Here is a 21,108-nt window from a genome sequence, read left to right as displayed (position 1 = left end):
AAATCAATACTCACTTCCTGACCTTTAGGCTGAGTCAATTATAAAAGCCAAAGTCTCTAATTTCCTTGTAGTAAGGCTTATTAACTTAGAATAACTTCCTAGGGAAAAAAATCACTCTGGTCTCAAATAGATATTACAAATGCAAGGTATAGATACTTTATATTAGCTTTAGTATAGGCAAGAAAAGCATGTTTCACAGAATCATGACAATTTCAGAAATGAATTATTTCAAAATTTTTTGGGGACTATTTTCCTTTCGTCAGTGAATCGCTATTTCTTTTCTGTCTATTGCTTTCCTATGAATGATGCAGTAAATTACCAATGTTAGCACCACAACCTCCTTAAGTGATATTTTCTATTACATTATTTTTTTTTATTTTAAGTTCTTTACTGCAAGTGTTACCTCAGCTCTCCAGCAGGCTGTCTAGGTACCTCAGTCCGGGTAGCCCTTATAGACTCAGTAATGCTGAAGAAGAAAAGAACACCAATTCAAATGAATGATTTATGGATACATGCCACCAAGTGACACAACGCCGTTATAAATGAAGGCAGCCTTAACCTTTTGGGGAGTTGTCAGCAGTGAAGGATGAAGTTCTCTTAGAAAACGGGAACAAATGCACACTCTTGAGAAGAATTTGTGTTCTCTGCTGAAATTACTGCGATAAGCTTAGCTACATTCTGGGAATTGGCACAAATGCAGTCTACCTGATCAATCCCGGAATATGATTTTGTAATTCAGACTCTTTGGTTTTCATTCTTCAAGCAAGAAGAATGAAAAGGAAAAAAAAACACTTGAATGTTGTAGTTCTTCATACATTGTAACTTATTAGGCTCCAGCTTCTAGATAGGAACATTATTACAAATTATGTTACCATAAATAATAACACAGTGTATCTCTGGTAGTTTTGCTGTATTAAATTAACTGGAGACCTACTAATTGGACAAAATAGACCCCCCCCCCACTGTTGAAATCAACTCTAGAATAAATTTACTGGATAAAAATAACACAACGTACTTAGGTGAGACCTAGTGACTTACTATCAATAATTTTCCCTAAGAAATTACTAATGATTAAAAAAAGTTAGTAACACTCTTCTAAAGTGCTTAAATTTTTAACTCTTAACATATGAAATTGCTTAACTAAACTAATTCATTTGGTGAAGACAATGTTACATACTCAATGTAAAAACAATATATTATAATATTTTAGCGACATTTATCAGTTTTCCAAGCTTATTCAGTGTTCTATTGTTTTCCTATTGCTGCTCATGCATAAAACAGAGATCAGAGAACCTAAGTCCTAGAGTTAAAAGCTAAGGCACCACTGCAGACCAGACGTTTAGTACAGGAAGTTCCACACGGGTGACAAGCCCTGAGAGATAAACTCTGTACTTGTTATTTAGCTGCTGGAGGCCATATTCTCAACTAACCAGTGTGTCTTTGGGAAACAGCCTAATAGGTTTAATGAGCAGGCGAAATTTGGTTATTTGTGTATACAATATATAAATGGTATGAGCTAATACATATTAAAGACAGCTAGTTTACTCAGTAAAACACTAGTAAGGTAGGTGGATTGTAGGAGACTGGTTTTCTGCTTATTTTCAGCATTTTCTGATGTTTTTAGAAAGATTTCTTCTTAGAAAGAAAAAGATGATGAATCAGAATTTATGATCCTGACTGAATGTCAGAGAAAGAGAGCATGTAACTGAATAGCTGTGCCAGGCAATATCACTAGCTCGTGATTACCATTGTAAAAGGAAGACAGTGGATGTCTATCTTACCCAAACGGTGATGGTGGGTCCTATGTAGCTGAAGCTAGAGATGACTTAGGGCGTTGCAATTAACTAGGTTAAAGCAACCAAAAAAAGTGCTAAGTTTTTCTTGTGTGGATCAAGTAAATGATCTTCCTGGATAGAGGCTTAGGAGAGTCCTTGATGGGCAAGAGCTCTCGCTGTGCAGACACTTAAATAAAAGAAAGAAACAGAGGAGGGAGGGAGAAAGAGAGGGAGAGAGGAGGACACACACACACACACAGAGAGAGAGAGAGAGAGAGAGAGAGAGAGAGAGAGAGAGAGAGAGAGATCTAGACACGGCTGTATGTGCCTATTACCCTAGGACTGGGGAGCAGAGACACATGGATACTGGGAACATGCTGGTTAGCCAGCCTAGCCTAAATGGTGAAATTCTGGATCAGTGAGAGATGATGTCTAAAAGAAATAAGGCAGAGAGTGACAGAAGAGGACATCTGACCTCTCCTGACCTGCACATGCACGCACAGGGACAAGCAGATTTACACATGCATGGTGCTTGCAACACACACACAAGGATAGAAGACGTGGCAAGAATATAATAGTAGTGTTAATTTTCGATACTGATTTTCCACTAATATTTTCACCGGCCTGCTCAGCCCGGGTTGATAATACACTTTGAAGTGCATTCTCCTACTGTGTACTCAGCCTGCTTGTTTAACCTGCTTATAAGAGAACAATGTAATAACCAACCTTAAATGCCTTCGGTTTTCCGTACAAACAACTTAATTAATATGTAGCTATAGTGTTATTATTTTTCATGCCCCTGACTTAGAGCAATGTATAGTCTATGCACTCGCTATGATAATCATTTGCTAGAAACAGCAAATAGGCTGAAAGGACCTATAAAATGACTGTCTCAAATAGCCCTATTAAAAAATGGGGTTCAGAGCTAAACAAAGAATTCACAGCTGAGGAATGCCAAATGGTTGAGAAACACCTAAAGAAATGTTCAACATCTTTAGTCATAAGGGAAATGCAAATCAAAACAACCCTGAGATTTCACCTCACACCAGTGAGAATGGCTAAGATCAAAAACTCAGGTGACACCAAATGCTGGCGAGGATGTAGAGAAAGAGGAACACTCCTCCATTGTTGGTGGGGTTGCAGACTGGTAAAACCATTCTAGAAATCAGTCTAGAGGTTCCTCAGAAAATTGGACATTGAACTACCTGAGGATCCAGCTATACCTCTCTTGGGCATATACCCAAAAGATGCCCCAACATATAAAAAAGACACGTGCTCCACTATGTTCATAGCAGCCTTATTTATAATAGCCAGAAGCTGGAAAGAACCCAAATGTCCTTCAACAGAGGAATGGATACAGAAAATGTGGTACATCTACACAATGGAATATTACTCAGCTATCAAAAACAATGCCTTAATGAAATTCATAGGCAAATGGTTGGAACTGGAAAATATCATCCTGAGTGAGCTAACCCAATCACAGAAAAACACATATGGTATGCACTCATTGATAAGTGTCTATTAGCCCAAATGCTTGAATTACCCTAGATGCATAGAACACATGAAACTCAAGACGGATGATCAAAATGTGAATGCTTCACTCCTTCTTTAAAAGGGGAACAAGAATACCCTTGGCAGGGAATAGAGAGGCAAAGATTAAAACAGAGACAGAAGGAACACCCATTCAGAGCCTGCTCCACATGTGGCCCATACATATACAGCCATCCAATTAGACAAGATGGATGAAGCAAAGAAGTGCAGGCAGACAGGAGTCGGATGTAGATCTCTCCTGAGAGACAAGCCAGAATACAGAAAATACAGAGGCGAATGCCAGCAGCAAACCACTGAACTGAGAATAGGGCCCCCGTTGAAGGAATCAGAGAAAGAACTGGAAGAGTTTGAAGGGGCTCGAGACCCCATATGTACAACAATGCCAAGCAACCAGAGCTTCCAGGGACTAAGCCACTACCTAAAGACTATACATGGACTGACCCTGGACTCTGACCTCATAGGTAGCAATGAATATCCTAGTAAGAGCACCAGTGGAAGGGGAAGCCCTGGGTCCTGCTAAGACTGAACCCCCAGTGAACTAGACTGTTGGGGGAGGGCAGCAATGGGGGGAGGGTGGGGAGGGGAACACCCATAAGGAAGGGGAGGGGGGAGGGGATGTTTGCCCGGAAACCGGGAAAGGGAATAACACTCGAAATGTAAATAAATACTTAAGTTAATTTAAAAAAAAGTAATAAAAAAAATGACTGTCTCCCAGCGTCCATCCTGAAAGCACCATTCAGATATTATGTGATGGTCTTTGCTGTTTGTTTGTTATCTGTGTCATTTGGAGTCCGTTGGAAATAGTGACTTGTAAAATTTCATTAAAGATTTCCATGTGTATTTATGTATGCATATGAACATACACACAAAAATACAAACATACCACATGCACAAAAACAGGCAAAGAAAAAAAGAACCCAAGTTCTATGTAAAATGGAAGGGACGCTTTTGAAAGAGCCCAAAATGATTACATGTGTGTTTTTTCCTATAGATTAGAAAGAGGGGGCATTTCCCAATGCCAGAACTTCAGCTGTCAATTTCATTCCCCAATTTGACGGCAGATGGTTATCCTGTACTGTACCCAATTGGATGGTCATCTTCAGATGTAAGTATTGGATGGTTTTCAATTATTGGATGTTTGTCATTACTGTTCCTTTTCAAAATTTCTTTAAAAAAATTCCACTTACATCTGCTTATTTATTTTGTATGGGGGGTTGGTTTGCATGTGCCCTGGTGCACAGAGGAGGTCAGAGAACAACTTGTAGTAGTCAGTTCTCCCACCATCTGGGTGGGCCCTGCAGTTTGGTGATGAGCATCAGACTTGGCAGCAAGTGCTTTTCGCAAGAGGTCCTGGGGCAGAACTCAAGTCATTGGGATATCAGTGAGCACAGTTTAACTGCTAAGCCATCTCTTTAGCCCACTGCAACATTCTCATTCTGATATGTAAACCTTGTGTTGCATATGACATTTGTGATAAGTATGGTCTTTAAGAAAAACATGGAAAAGCAATTAAAAATGAATAACTACTCCCATCAGTTACCTAGAATGTGTAAGTTCAATATCCAGGGCTCTAATAGCAAGCTACAGAAGGCGGGGAGCTAAACACGACAGTTTATTATTTAATAATGCTGGGGGACCACAGTCCAGTATCAAGGTGCTAATACTGGAGATTCCCTCTCAGCCATGCTTGCCCTCCCAGCATCTAGTGTTTGCAGGTAACTCTGTGTATTCCTTGACTCCATCCCTCCTGTGATGTTGTGCTCATTTCTGCTCCGAGGTTTTTGTGCACCCCTACTTGCGTTTTCGGAAATGCCTGGAGAACTTCTATGCAATCACATCCACAAAGACTGATTTTGTAAGTTAGGTTACAGTTACAGGCTAGGATGCTAGAACTCATGCATGCCCTTTTGGAATTATGGTGCAGTCCAGTAGGTTTTAGGTAATTCATTGTTGATGGATGCTTGAAATGATTGTTGCACTTTTAATTTATTTGAGGGAGTCAATTCAATAAAGACTCCTCATGGTTTTTGTCTAAAACTATATGGTTATACACAAAAAAGCAGATTACTATTTACTTAACCCCAACTGTCCCAGCGTTGTGGCCTCGTTGTACTTGCAACACTGCATTGAGTATGTTCTGCTTATTACCATTATTATGTATTTATTATTATTTTTATTGTTATTCTCTGTTCAGTGTCTAAACCACAGAAAGCCACTCAGTGCTAAGTGAGTGGATGCATGAATTCAACATTTAACATTATGCCTTCTTTTCACCCACTTTTTAAAAACTAAAACATCCTCAGAATTAAAAAATGAAAACATAGCAACAGGAGTATTGACCGTGTAATCATTTAATTACTTTGCTAAGGGCAAGAAGAAAAGAAACCTCTGGAATTTCTAAGAAAACAAGCATCATATTAAGCAAATGTATGCTAACGCTTTCTTTCTCCTCAATAGAATATATATGTGTGTATTCTATTATTGTTTCTATAATTTATAATTTATGTTTTTGTGTATTTATATCTATATAAATTATATAATTTAATATCTATCATATATTGTGGAAATTTATCAGCTTTTCTTTGAAAAACTATAAAATTGATAAGAGTGAGCTCTGTTGCTATTGCAAGGGTCGTGAAGACAGGGATAGTAAATCCTGGGGTAGGAAATACATCACAGATGCCTTACAGCTTCTCTTGTGCTGCACACTGACAAAGAAACCTTCACACACATACACACACACACACACACACAGACAGACACACACTCAGAGACAGTCAGACACACACACACAGACACACACTCAGAGACAGACAGACAGACACACACAGACACACACTCAGAGACAGACAGACAGACAGAGACACACAGACAGACACACACACACAGACACACACTCAGAGACAGACAGACAGACAGACAGACACACACACACACACACACACAATGATCAATGGTTGTCACTCACAGATTCTTCATATTACTGGGCCAAGTCACCTTGTTCTCTTGACCGGCAGTGTCTAATGAGGAAATATTTCCTTTCTTAGAATGTGAACTGTAGACCCCGGAGCCTTGAGGACCCCTTTGGCATCAACTCTGGGAAGAAAATGACAATATCGAAGTCTGAGGTTCTCAAAAGAGGCACAATCCAGGTAAACTAAGTTCTGATTTTTTTTTCCTTTATGCTTCCCAAGTGTGGCACATCTAATGTCAACTTAGAAATAAAGGTCTGAAGCATTCTGACGTAGAGCCTATGATCCGACTGCAAGCGATGTAATGTGTGTCTCTCACCATCCGACAGGACTGCAGTAGTACGTGTGGAGTTGCCACCATCACGTGTAGCCTCCTTCCTTCCGACCTGAGTCAAGTGAATGTCTCGCTCCTCCTGTGGAAACCGACTTTCATAAGAGTAAGTGGTTGCCTCAAATGCCAGGGCAGGGAGGTAGGAGTGGGTGGGTGACCACCCTCATAGAAACAGGGGATGGAGGCTGGGATTCTGGAGGCAAAACCAGGAAAGGGGATAACATTTGAAATGTAAATAAATAAAATATCCAATAAAAAATTGAAATTAAAAAAAAGAAACATATCTCCTTTACTGGAGTTTGTGCTTATCTTAATAGTTTGGGACCTAGTTAGGGATCAGAGGATGATAGAATGATATTCCTTGGTGTTATTAACAAAGTAGAGGGCTTGAATACATTGGTTTATTGGTTTATTTTTGGATATTCCATACAAATATCTCCTTTATCCCTTACAAAGCATCCGTCCAAATGGAGGCCCTTTAAAAACAGAATTTGTTATACTTTGTAATTTTTTGTTCATTTCTTTAAAGAAATATTTAGTTGATCCTATGGAACTGAGAATTTTAAGTTTGTCCCTATTAAGATTATAAGTCATGAAGGTTTAATACTGATTTATGCACAATCCTTAATCAGTGCCTATGCATAGTCCTCATTGTTAGGGTGTCCCTACCTAGATGTACGAGGGGTAAGTCCGAAGTTCTTTTTTTCTAGAGAGAAATCTGTGTAGAAATTATTTTGGAGTTTTCATTCTCGTTCTATAAAAAGGATTCAAGAGACGGTTTAGTAGGGGCAGAAAGAAATGAAGAGAGAGGTGTCCTCAGTCGCCACTGTTTTAATCTCACAGAACAATGTTTTCTTCCACTTTCTTCTCAAACATTTCACACATGTACACAATGTATCTTCATCTACACCTCACTCCCCCTTCCAGCTCCTGCTAGAGCTACCCTGACATCATGTCTTCCTCTTATAACTTTTTTATTTATTTTTATTTATTAACCCACCAAATCCAATTAGTGGCACCCATCTGCATGACGTGAGATCATCTGCTGAGACACGGGGCGCCCACCAGGCACGCCTAGCCACACTACACAGACTCAGTAGACTGTGTTTTATATTTATTCAACTGTAACAGTAACAAAGAATAAGAGATAATGAATTTGAAAGGGAATGGGTGCTTATGGGAAGGGCTGGAAAGGGGACCGGGGAATGATGCAACTATATTTTTATTTAAGAATATATTTAAAAAAAAAAAAAAGGAGGAAAGAAAAGTGACGTTCCCTCCCCCAGCAGCGGCCAAAAGTTCCTTAGCTAGAGGTGACCTCGGTAGCCTCTCCCCAGTCTGTACTGAAATTTTTACCTGGGTTGATCTTGCCAGACCTTACACAGGTGACTGCAGAAGTTCTGATAACTTCACTGCTCAGACATGACCATACCCGTCATCTTGATTAGCACAGTACATTAATAACGGATCCTACCTGCCTTTCAGGCACATTTTTCCAGCTTAAACCTTACTCTAAGAGGAGAACTTAAGAGTGAAAATTCATCGCTGACTTTAAGTAGCAGCAACCGGAAGCGAGAGGTAAGTGCAGTGCGGCTGCGCGGCTGGAAACATTACGCGAACTTGTCGGTGGTGTTCTGGCGCCTGGAAACGAGGGGCAAGTGCGGCTGTGCACATGAAAACAATATACTTTTCCATGCAAACTTGTCCATAGTGTTTTATGATTTTATACAGGAGTGTGCGCAGTAATTGAACTGATGCTCGTATCAGACATTGATTTGATTTCCATTGGCTTCTAATGTCATCTTCTGGCTTAGTCTTATTCCTTAGAAGTTAGGAAAACCATGATGTTTACACCTCTCAGGCCATTGTTTACTTTACCGTTCTGCCTTAGGAGCTATTACAAAATCTATTTACGGAAATCCCTGTATACTCTGTGTGAGTATTTCTCTCTCTCCCTCTCTCTCTCTCTCTCTCTCTCTCTCTCTCTCTCTCTCTCTCTCTCTCTCTCTGTGTATTTAAATATATATATTTAGAACTATACATGTGTACACACACACAGACACACATACACACACACACACACACTCCTCTTTAAAACTCCTTCACTTAGTCATTGGGAAACCCAAAACAAAGCTGAGTCCTTGGTAAAAGTACAAGTATTTTATCCTTGACTTTTTAGAAAATTAAGACAAAGGACTTATTTTAGACAAAAGCATGATTTTCTTCTCCTCATATCCTGGGAACATTTAGAAATCCCATCTGGGTGAGCAAGTTATAAAACTCTGTCTCAAAGTGCTCCACTTTTTCGTCATAATAAATTTGAAATTATTGGACATTTTGAGTAAATGAAAGGCATTCTCAAATGTAACCCAAATGTTTTCTCTGTATACAGCAATGAGATTAATTACACTGTTTGATAGAAAAATAAAGCCCTCCCGAACCCGGCATTCCGGGGGTTCTGATGGGTGTTTCTCAGTGCTAACGACCATGATTAATCATTTGCAGCTGGCTATTCAGATATCCAAAGACGGGCTCCCAGGCAGAGTGCCGCTGTGGGTTATCCTCCTGAGCGCCTTCGCGGGGCTACTGCTGCTAATGCTCCTTATATTGGCTCTGTGGAAGGTAAGTGCCACGGTTACTGCTAACGTTTATCCAATCACCAAGAGGCAATGGGCAAAATAGGTTATGAGTTACCAATGCTTTAGTATATAACAGAGTGCAAGCTTTCATGTGAGAAGAGGGATTTTTTTTTTAATGATTTCTCATACATTGAGTACTACATGTCTCGTTTTTACGAAGGGGGGAAAAAAGTATGCCTCAACTGGGGATACTACATCCAAAACCCCTAGGAGTCCTTTATACAGGTGAGGATTATTGAGGGCCATTTAACATCTATCTAAAATGTTATAAGGATATTTAGTATTTTTTAATGTAAGGAAAACTAAAACCTTGCTTTATGGCAGACGCAAATTGAAGTCCTGTATCAAGGAAGGACAGGCAAGGAATAGATTTAGAGTTAAGATGAACCTTGTTTTAGCCACTCTATGTGTCTTAGATAAAATGCTTCTTCGGCATACAAACAGGAAGAAAAAAAACACATTTTCTTCAATAATTGTGTGGCTGTACAAGGAACGAGTAATATAATAGCTAACGGGTATAATGAAGACCCTGAAGTTCTGAGACCCCCATGCCAAATCCTTTGGGAACACCAGGTGGTAATCTGTTTTCTCTCAAGTTAATTTAGATATTTACTGAGATGGTCGAAGGTGCGAGATGTAAGAACATATATTTTCAAACAGGCTACGATGATAGCTTTTATGATGAATTTACCAGAAAATAAAATAACAAAGAAAAGTAGAATTCAATAATTTTTCAATCAAATATGGAATTAGGAGTCTTTCTTGCATTAACATATTCCTATATTTTACCCACTGCTTCATTAAATAAAGCATGCAAAAATAAAAACGTGATTACATATTCATTCTAATAATGTATGGATAGTAGAATTACATTTATATAGCAAGATTTTTTTCTTACTGAACTACGCTTATCCTCCTTTCTGACTTTTCTGTAATGACAAACTTCCTTTTTTTCAAATAGAAAGTGCATTAGTAGCTTTGAGCTCCATAAATAGAACCTATGATCCTTCCCCAGCAAAGTTCCAAGTTCGCACTCAGCTCCTTTCTTCCTCTCAAGTTCCTAGGCGCCAGTGCTCTCTGCAGTACCAGGCTTTACCACACTGTGGTACCCAAGGCCTGTTTTATATGCTGTGCTTGGCTGTGGTTTCCCAGCCTAGAAGCACCTCTCATTCACCCTGTGCCTGATGATGCCCCTTAATCCTTCTAGTTAGTGGGAGCTCACACCGAGCTCCTGTGGTGTTAGGAAAGAGTCAAGGATACCCAGACCCGAAATTAGGATGGGTTCTGCTAACTTCATACCTCTGTTTAAAGAAAACGAACAAAAGGGAATTTTTATCCACCTGATTTTAATTCCTTAGTCTAAAAGAGCCCAAATAAAAACATTTCCAGAAAGTGTTGTGTTGATAACATATTTACAGCTTCTAAGACCATCTTTGCCACCCACAGAAGGTCAGTTAGCAAACTTTGGGCTGTCTTGAGTGTGTTTAGTTAGTTCAAATGCCTTCCTGAAAGGCTGCACAATCACAACTCTGACTCTAAGATAGACAGAAGGAGCTAGCTCTTAGTAGGTGCTTACTGTGTCCCAGGAACTCTGTTAAGCACCCTGCTTTCAAACATCCTTGCTATTATCATCCTCAGTGTAGAAGTTAGGTCTGGTTCTTCCTCCTGGCCCCATGCTCCCAGAAATAAGACTCAGACTCAAAATATATTTATAATATCTGACTAGATCATAACTTAAATTAACCCATTGATTTTAACTTACGCTTTGCCAGGTGGCTGGTTACCTGTGCTCAGATATCGTGCCTCTGTCTCCTCACATCCTCCTGCGGAAATCTCCCTCCTAGCACTACATCCCAGAATTCCGTCTGCCCCCCAGTCGTTCCACCTTCTATTCTACCCTTTCCTATAGGCCACAGTTTTTTTTTTTAATTGACAGGTGCCACATCCATACATACACAAGCTCTTCTGTCTACACCCCAGTCTCTAAAACAGACACGTTTAGCAATGTTCCCAATACGATTTTGAATAGATATTAACTGATTCCATTCAGTGGTCCTTAAAACTTTTGTAACAATACATTGCAACTGCAGCTTACAACTGTAAATGTTAAAACAGAGATAAGGTGGTTCAGTGAATTCCCCTAGATTATCAACTAGCAAACAAGGAGATGCAACTAACATTGTCTCTAAAGCCTCTGTATTTTTTAGAAATAGATCCCCCCCACCCCCAGCCTTGCTCCACAGTCCAGGGTGGAAGGTCATAACTTCTTTGAAACCTATAAAATACTTGGTTTAGAATAAAAGTCCCTGGTTCAATCAGCATAAAACAGAATGCCATAGTCGGAAGAAAAATCATGAGAAACAAGAACATGCCTTTTCTTACCTGAATCACACTGATGTTGAAGTCCCACCCCTGATGAATCTTTCTCTTACAGCTTTGTCGCTCATATAGGATAATTTATCGAAGGGGAATATGGTAGTTTCCCATGGTCAGTTTCTCTTTGGATAGCTCCAGGATCCAGTAAACTGTACATCAAAATATAACACAGCATATATAAAAGATGCCTTGAGAACTTTTTAAAAACTCACTTGCCTAACTTTCATCATAATGAGATGTTATAGTCGTCCTATTTTATTAGCCATTATTGTTAATTTCTTGCTGTGGCTAATTTCCATCACTTTTATCATCAAAATGTACAAATAGGATAAAACGAAACAGATAAATCTGACAATCGTTACCGCCGTGTTCCAGGCACCCAGGCGTGTGTAGCATGGACTGGTGTAGCATTATGTTTTAATTTTTTATTAATACATATTCATTTATTTATTCAGTATTTATACCACCTTATGCATTGACCACTTACTTCTTGCCACGGGGTACTGAACTAGATTAATTCTATAAAGGAGAATTTATAACACAGAAATCAAAACAGAAAAGCAAAACCCCAGAGAAGGTCTAGGGGTCACAAACTTACTTTTTGTTTGCAAACATTGGCTAAGATTGTCTGAGTTTACTTCCCAGGAGCCGCCGATTACGTTCTTCTAGTCTCTAAGTATCCAGCTTCCCTTAATAAAATGAATGTTTAAAGAATTTGAGTGGAAAAGTTGAGATCACAGTAGTTTCATCTGGAAGATCGACTTTTAGAAACAGTTAAAAACAGAGGAGGCTGGAAAGGGGCAGGTTTTGAGAGGAAGGTGAGCGTGTTGACAGACAGCTGGGAAGAACCAGAAGAAGGCGGATCTTAAATACTTAGCCCCCACTCTGGGGAAGCATCCCTGATTTACTCTCACCTCAGGGCAGATGTGGAGTTGCCAACCAGGAAATGACTGGTATTCAGGAAAACGCAGAGTCATGGCAGTTTTCACACTCACTTGTTCATACCACCTTTACCTCATCTTCCCGGCTGACCACAGCCCTGACTAACTTCCTCACTTGGAAGTGCAGAGTTTTCATCACCCTCCTCTAAGCCCTCCAGAGCCCAAACATTAAGTGTGTAGACCCCTGCTGTGGTGATCATTAGGTTAGTACGGGTGCTTGCCTAGCAGTGCTTGCCTCGCAGGCATGGAGACCCAAGTTCCCGCCCAGAACACACAAAAACCAGTTTGACTGGTAAAATGGAGAAAGATGGCTGACTATCTGCTTTCTATGTCCCTGGTTCAGTTTCCAGTACCTATACTTTGGTCTTCTGAGCGCACCAGCTCTCACATAGACGTTCCCCCACACAGATACACACACACACACACACACACACACACACACACACACACACACACACGCACACAAATAAAATCTTTTTAAAAGTTGTGCATGCTAGCATGTGGCTATCGTGTGTTTATAGTCCCAGCACTGAAATATTTAACTGAGTGTAGTGAAATAGCCCAAAGTGACGGATGTCATCTACACTACATTCAGTATTAATTGGTCAGTTTAAACTATACATCAGTTCTCTGAATTAAGTGTATGCCTAGATTTCCTAATTCATGATTAAATTAGATTATATCCAAATAGATTAGCATCTATTGCCTAAATCGAAGTAATTGATTGTGTTATGATTTGTATTTTCTCAACAGATTGGATTCTTCAAAAGGCCACTGAAGAAGAAAATGGAGAAATGAAAGGTTTCATAGAAAGAAAAAAAAAAAAACAATGACAACTATTCGACAATCTAACCTCAGGTTTGCCTCAATCTTGTGAGAAGAAATACAGAAATATGGCCAAAGACATGGTCACATAACTCTTTGTAATCCATGATCCATCTGGGATTGCTCACTTGGAAAGAGACAGATCAAGTGTGACCCGAAAAGGCTACCCAAAGATACAGTGTAGAAAGCAATGGGAAATCTTTTCAATAATTACTCATTTTTGCTGAGTAAGTGAAATGACAAAATGTTTTAAAGAAGAATTGTCAGTATAAGTATGTTTATGTGTTTACATGCCACGCAGAGTATCTTAAGAGATGCACGGGAAGAGCTTCGTGTTCAGTGAAGCAGTTACTCTCAGCCCAATATAGATAAAGCGTTTCCCCCGGTTACACCTTCAGAGTGGACACTCGGCATTGGTAAATGCCAACAAAGGAATGGGGAGAAAAAGCTCTCCCCATTCAAATGAGAAAAACTTGGCTCAGCAGAGCCCGTGTACATTATGGACTAAAAACAGAATTAAATCACGGGTGACACTCAGCGACTTGGGTTCTGTAGTTGGAAAGAATATTTTCCAGTGTGATTGGAAAATTGTTCAATTGAGCTTAAATTCTGTGTAGAAGAGTCAGAATGGAGTTGTTATTTAAAAAGGACTGCACTGAATCTATTAATTTAAACTTTTACAGAAAGTAAAACTGCTTAATTTATATTGAGCTGGGAAACACACAACTCTTTTATAATATATAAATATATATATAAAGTTGAAGCAGTTTGTGTGGTGTAACAGCAAGAAGTTGTAAAAAGCCACACCATGAGTGTGAGGCCCAGAGAGTGTCCTAATGAAACACGAGCACGAGTAGACGACCCAGTAAAGCTGATGTCACCTCTGCTGAGTAGTTATTTAATGCTCGTGTTTCCAGGATGTTTCCATAAGTAGGGGGCTTCTCAACTCTTTGGTATAGGGGTCATGTAAAACCCTCAAATATGAGTGTTTATTTTTAATTTTTTTTAAATTTTCTAATCACGTTTTATGTTATTATTGAAAAAGCAATCTCCCAGGCTAATGTTATATTTTACCAAGAGCACACTGCTTTTGAAAATGATATATTTTCAATATTTAAATAGAAAATCAGGTAACTTAAAGAATTTATATCTTGAAAACCTACACTAACAGAGGCATACAACTCATCCGTATGTACTTCTGTGGTCCTGAAGTGATCCCTAAGGCCCTTGGTCTCTGCTGTAACATAGGCTTCCAGATTGCCCCATTTCCAAGGTAAATAACAATGAGTGAATGTACGCTATCATCATGTGTGAACTACTGCTGTAAAATGTGCTGACCCTCCTGCCACCTCTCCACTTGATTGCTCACTGTAAGACCTGCCAATATCCAGAAAGAACCAGGACTCCACTCTTCTCAAAGCTCAGCAAGCCAACAGAGAAATTAAGTGCTATAGGGTTGATTTAAAAAAAATATTTCTGAGAGATTGTCTTAGGGCGCAGACTGAGCCAACCACTTGGCTCTCCACCCCTACATGTCAGATCCTAAGTGCTAAGGGATGGATGGTCATCCCTACAGTCATCCCTGGCTGGAAGAAAGGTGGACAGGAAGCTCAAAGAAGGATGTGTTCTCCATTCTCACTGTCTCCCGCCAGCTTTGGAAGTCATACTTTCCTCCTGCTCTTCTTTTCCCAACAGAACTCAGATGTTTCTTGCTCTGTTACCATGGTGCCCAACTCCATCACATACCTGCCCAGCAGCCCTACTCCTAGCTCCATGCCTTTAGGAATGACTCCATTGGATACATGTAGATTCACCTCTAATGTAAGGGACTACTAGGCACTGAACTTTGCACACTGAGCTATAAATGGGCATATTTAAGCTAAATACGTTGTTGAGCCAAAGTGGGGAAGCAGAAAAGAAGACATTTTGAACTTTTAAGAAAGGAGAGGAAGAGTTGCTTGCCCAGATAAAAAGATGTTAAAGCCATGTTTTAGGATAAACCATTCCTAGTTAGTAGTAAATGAGGAACCAGACCTCTCGTTTCTCTAGTATCATAATTGAGTCTGCGTGTATGTGTATGGAATTGAATGCACACACATAAACATACCATTTAAATACAGAGCAACTGAGGAGTACCAAAAGGTGGAATTTATAAAAAAGAAAGAAAGAAAGCACACCAGAGCTTCCCCAGGGAGGAACGTTTATCTCCTTTGCTTTCCATACAGTACTCACTTCTATTAATATTTAAGTTTAGTTGTTATTCCATAAACTAAAAAATACAAACACAGAGGCTTTGATCTTAAGAATGATAGCAGATGCCCCAGATTAACTTTATGGGAATCTTCTAGAACATAAAAACAATTAAGAAAAGTATTAAACTCTACAATCTTATTTCAAGACAATAAGAAAATTGGCTGATACTTTAGACTGTATGAGCTCATGAAAAAATTGCCAAATTTTTCTAACTTTTTTTAAAGCACTGTTATTTCCACTATGAACTGAACCAGGCATGCATTTTCTTTTCTTACGACCCAAACAAATGGAACACAGATAAATTACTCAACAACTTGGAAAAAAAATACCCCCATATCTAACTTTTGTAGCTTCATTATTCTCTGCATAGCTGCTTTCAGAAAACTAACATGACCCTATTCGGCTTGCAGAATTCCTAGCAGCATGTGTCAAACCTCACTAATTAGTTTGAGATACTATAGCATACCCCTGACATAAACTACATTCTACATACTAGAATAATTGATGGATAGACGTGCAGGCGAATGGTCAGAGTCTGTAAACAGGCGAGAACATGCTATAACCAGACTCCGAGTTACGCTGAATGCCGGCTAAGTCGATCCCAGAAGTCAGAATGCCGAAGATGAGTCCATTTTAGCTTTAATTTATAAGACTGATCGTTCTTTAATATGAATAAAGTAATATGAGCTTGAAGGAGGAAGGGATTGAAAGAATGAAAGAGGTTTGCGTTCCTTGAGAGCCAGAGCTACTCAGGAGGCACAAGACACAAACGAACCAACAAAAAATGTCCTACTTCCCCACCGAACTCCAAGGCCTGACAGACAGCGCGAGGAAAGGCCTTCTTTGACAAATATTTCTAACATCTGTGGTCCGATTTAAACGTCAATGATGAAATTAGTTAAATTAGTTCTAGCTTTCTATTTTTTGTTTTCCCTTTTTCTTTTGTAACTTAACAGCCTTTATTGCCCCCAGGATAACAATCGACCAACTTCACAGTCTCCTTTAGGATGCAGGGCCAAAAATGGTGTTCAACTGCAGGCCAGGTCACAAGTGCCCTTCTACACTCGTAGGACGGGAAAGTGCCCTGACTGGGCAGGACAGTGGCAAAATTCCTCTGACTGAGCAAGAATTGGGTCCCTTTTGATATGATGGCAAAATGATGATCTATGCACTGTGGGAGAAAATTGGGGAAGTAGAAGGGAATAAACCCAAATACCAGAGGGACAGGCTGGGCTCCCAGGCACTAAGATTATGGGCAACTTAGACCCTAAATATTTTCTTTGTCATAAATACACTTGAAAAGAGCTTGTAGAAAGAAATTCTTATAAATTTGATGCTTAGGTAGACAGAATAATTTTATCTATAGATATACATATATGGTGTGCATATATTTTCATAGGCAATTATTTCTTTCTTTAGTAAACCAAAGTCTGGGCTCAATTTTGGAAAGCAGAAATATCTGTACCCGAAGGAAAAAACATAGCATAGTTTGTCATGGAGTAGGGCTGCTTTGCACTAGAGGCTGTGTGGAAAACACTGAGTTTACTCAGAGCTCCACAGTTAGCACATTGAATGACAGCCATTGGTTGCCATGGAATGTGTTTTTCCATAGCAACTTCTTTGTTAAACATACCATCAATTTCATATGAAATCCCTATCCTGTTCTGCACAATGCTAAGCAAACTGGAGAAGACCCAGACCCAGAACCCGTTCATGTCCCAGGCCCACAGCTGGTTCTGTGTACCAGGAATATGTTATCATCCCAATAAAGTGGCTTCCGGCAAATAAGATGTTCAAAATGGCATTTTGGGCACTCCTCATTTATTCTCCAGACCTCCCAGGCACCCTTCTCCCTATCGCTCTTCTCAAATAAAGGTTTCAGGAAGACTACATTGGTATCCATCAGTAAGACATGTACTCCTTTGCTGTGAATGCCAACTTCACTGAACAGATCACTCATTCGGGTTTCCCAACCCAGTTTCCCATTAATGACACTCCAAAGGGTTGGCCGTGGCATCGTGCAGTATAATGTTCTTCTGAGATGTAATATCCTTCCTTAAGAGGTTTACAACCACTTGGACCACTGTGCTCCATTATTCTATAAAAGAAACAGGGAGGATTTAGGACTTCAGTTACTGTTCTTAAGTATTTTACAATCCCTATCCTCACCCAGGGGTAAGCTCTAAAAACTGAAGGAAGGGCATTTTCCTCAAGCTGATGCTGCTTTCAAATTGTGACATACAAATTAATTACACATAGAGGACTTTAAATGCAGACACAAATTCAAAATGAGTGCCCTGGGCTTCAACTTCCAGTGATCCCCACAGCTCCGACTACCCAGAATCCAGAATCCACCACTGCCCATTAACTCTGTACTGAAAGGAAAACTGGAGCCCATTGCAAAAGGCCACATGCAAGGCTGGGTGTAACCCAGTGACTGAGCACCCAGCAAGCTCGTGCAAGGTCCCAGGTTTCAGCTCAAGCACCTCATAAGGCCTCAGAGTCTGACCATGCCACCATGTCTCAAACGGAAATACTCTGGTACAACACTCCTAAAAAGTACATAAATTCTCTTTGAAATCTTAGGAGAAAAAGCAATGGCATTAAGCTACAGCCTTGCATCTAGTTTGCCAACGGGCATCTTTCATCCTCAAATTCAAACCGTACCTTGAATGTAGAAGTTCAGAGTAAGAAATTTAACCACAAACCCTGAGGAGACTACAGAGTAGCTTGTGGAGTCAGGCAAGTCCCAGCCCTAGGGCCCTAACACAGCTGGCCTGGGTAGTACAGGACCCCTAACCTACAGAAATAGTTCAACTAACATGACAAAGACCTGAGCTCAAGTTCAGAGCCTACACGGTCCACACAGCCAAGGCTCAGTTCCCCTGCTCAGTCACACTTAAGCATTTCTTGGTGAAATTTCACTGCACTGAAGATGTGGGAGGCTGAGGCTCACCTATCAATGTTGGTTTTGAGAGCAGCTCTGTCTGTTTGCATTGTTGTTTGCATCCTGCAACCCCACCCCCCCACCCCCACTCCATGTAGTAAGTTGGAGACTGGAGACAAGACCTTGCTTTCCTGGGTGCACAGCCTGCAGGATTTGGATGGCAGAAGATGACAGGAGTCTTGTTTGCAGCCCTTCTCGACATTCCTATTAGTCTTTTCTCTTCTTCCTGGGCTAGGAGATGCTTGGATCTGGGGCTTCCTCAGCAGGGTTGTCCCATGCCATATGTCCTTTGTGGGGGTTAGGCTAATGTTGTGTTATGGTTTGTGACCAACGACTCAGAAATCCCTTACTTATCCCAGCATGGGAATCATGGCTGTAAAGCAGGGGCCAAGGACACTCAGTACTGTAACTCCCTTTTGGCACTTGTGTTTTAAGGTACATACTTAAAGAAAGAGTGTGGAGTTAAGAGGCTCCTTTACCACAGTTTGAGGCTGCATATCTGGTCTTTCATTTGTTTGATCTATGCATATAAACTGAGAACAAAAATCTTAAAAGAAATCTTCCAAAGGCATCAGAATGAAAAACCCACTGTGTTCACGAATAACCCCTAGCAATACTATCTGTCCCCGTACCTATATTCTAAGAGACAGAGAGAGAGAGAGAGAGAGAGAGAGAGAGAGAGAGAGACAGACAGACAGACAGACAGACAGACAGAGAAAGAGAGACAGAGACAGAGACACAGACAGACACAGACAGAGACACAGACACAGAGAATAAGAGAGAGACAGAGACAAGGGGGGGGAGGAGAAAGAGAGAGGAGAGAGGAGAAGCAAATATTGTTCTTCTTTTCCTCCTTACACAACCACAGTGAGAGAAGCCACTGCATGTAGATTCAATGTAACGTGATAACTTAAATTTTTATAAATACAAAAGAAATGGGGTTAGACAAGGACACGAAACTACCCATCTGATTTCTAATAGCCTAATCCATGAAGATGGCCAAACCTTCCTGAGACGACATGTGTCCCACCCACAGCACTCCACATGTACTTGTCACTGTGAGAGCAAAAGCATACTCTTACTTATAAATTACCCCAGGCTAAGTGTCTGGGCTTAACACACCTCAGCCTTATATGAAAACCATTGTCTGAAACAACAGTTTGGAGTTTCTGCATCCTGGAGCTGTTCCACCAAGGAGATCCGGGTAGTTAGCCTTTCGATCTGAGAAACCTGCTGCTGCCCTCACTCAGGAAGCAGCAGGACTTGGCTGCAGAATTAGGAAACACTGATATGTAGGAATGGTCTGCTGTGTGCTACTACTGTGAAACTGTACTGATTATTACTATGCAGTGTGCACTATGGATCCATGTTATTAAAAAGAAGTATATTGCATTTAGTAACCACTGCCCTGGAGCATCCATGCAGCTTCCAGCACACACTTCTGCATCACCAAAATGAAGGCATCACACTGCTCATTCTGCTAACTTACCTCAGACTCATCCGAGGGACGACAGAAGGGAAAGTGCGCAGACTTAGTTGAAAACGATTAGGCAAAAGCGCTTTGTTGACATTCAAGAGCAAAGAAGCACAACCTCTCCCATAGAAATTCCTAGGATTGGCTGCAAAGTGACAGTCGTTTAAGATGTATAATTAGAATCAGCTGAGTGTGTGAAAGGGTTTTGGGGGTTTGTTTTTTTTAATGCACTGTGTACGCCATATCCTGCACAATGTTCCGAGGTCAAAGGTTTGATATTTTTGTATAATTCCATCTTATCTTGTACATCCATCCGCCGTGTGATTTACGTCAAGGTAAATGAGCATCCTGTTTTATGTCTTAAATAAAAATTAATGACTCAAAGAAAAAAATGTGATCACTGTCTTTTTTTTTTAATACAGATTTTTTTTTCCAAAATGAATGAGGCTTCTTCCAAACTACCAACTGTTTTTTGTTTTTTGTTTCTCTTTTAAGCTCCATAGCAGCCTTTACTTTGGAGCTCTTCAAGGAAGAAACAAAAGGCAAATTAAGCTCGTCTGTAATGTTTCCTGTACAAGATACAATGTGATTGTCTTGCAAACTTGAGACAAAGCCACAGGATCTATACGACTGCATGATTTCTCCTAATGGGATGTTTTAATGATAAATCTTTTGCTGTATAAAAGATTAGACCACTGAGGATATAGAACGAGTCGCAATGTTTCCAACACAATCTAAACACATACCATCTCTATGACCTTGAAATATAAAGATCTGTCTCCACAAAGAGGCAAGCAATTCTGGGGTAGCCGCAACTGGACATCTTTCAATCCAATGCAGGACCTCCATTATCTACCTAGAGGTAGTGTCAGATCAGCACCCCCCCACAAGACTGTCCCTGAATTAGATGCCAGTCACAACACCAGTTTTTAACCAGTACTTTTAAACAAACAGCTTTGAAATATGATTCCCACAGTCTCCTTGCATTCAAGATATTCACATTATATGAGAAGCATTCATCTTC

General features: G+C 40.1%; 1 protein-coding gene across 2 annotated transcripts in view; it reads left to right on the top strand.

The window, feature by feature from the left end:
* The window catches only part of Itga1 (integrin subunit alpha 1), a 160,033-nt gene extending 139,557 nt beyond the window's left edge, over positions 1 to 20,476 (top strand). Inside the window, exons 23-28 of one of the 2 annotated variants that reach the window (XM_087616308.1) lie at positions 4,318 to 4,431; positions 6,374 to 6,478; positions 6,628 to 6,735; positions 8,115 to 8,207; positions 9,135 to 9,251; positions 13,339 to 20,476. In XM_087616308.1, the coding sequence (XP_087472434.1) occupies positions 4,318 to 4,431; positions 6,374 to 6,478; positions 6,628 to 6,735; positions 8,115 to 8,207; positions 9,135 to 9,251; positions 13,339 to 13,383 (582 nt within the window). In that variant the 3' untranslated portion in view covers positions 13,384 to 20,476. 2 annotated transcript variants of the gene reach the window in all.
* The last annotated feature ends 632 nt before the right edge of the window (positions 20,477 to 21,108 follow it).

Source organism: Rattus norvegicus, chromosome 2, assembly GCF_021556685.1.
Source record: "Rattus norvegicus strain SHRSP/BbbUtx chromosome 2, alternate assembly SHRSP_T2T, whole genome shotgun sequence".
In the NCBI taxonomy this organism is placed as follows: domain Eukaryota; kingdom Metazoa; phylum Chordata; class Mammalia; order Rodentia; family Muridae; genus Rattus; species Rattus norvegicus.
This window is presented reverse-complemented; position numbering and strand designations above follow the sequence as displayed.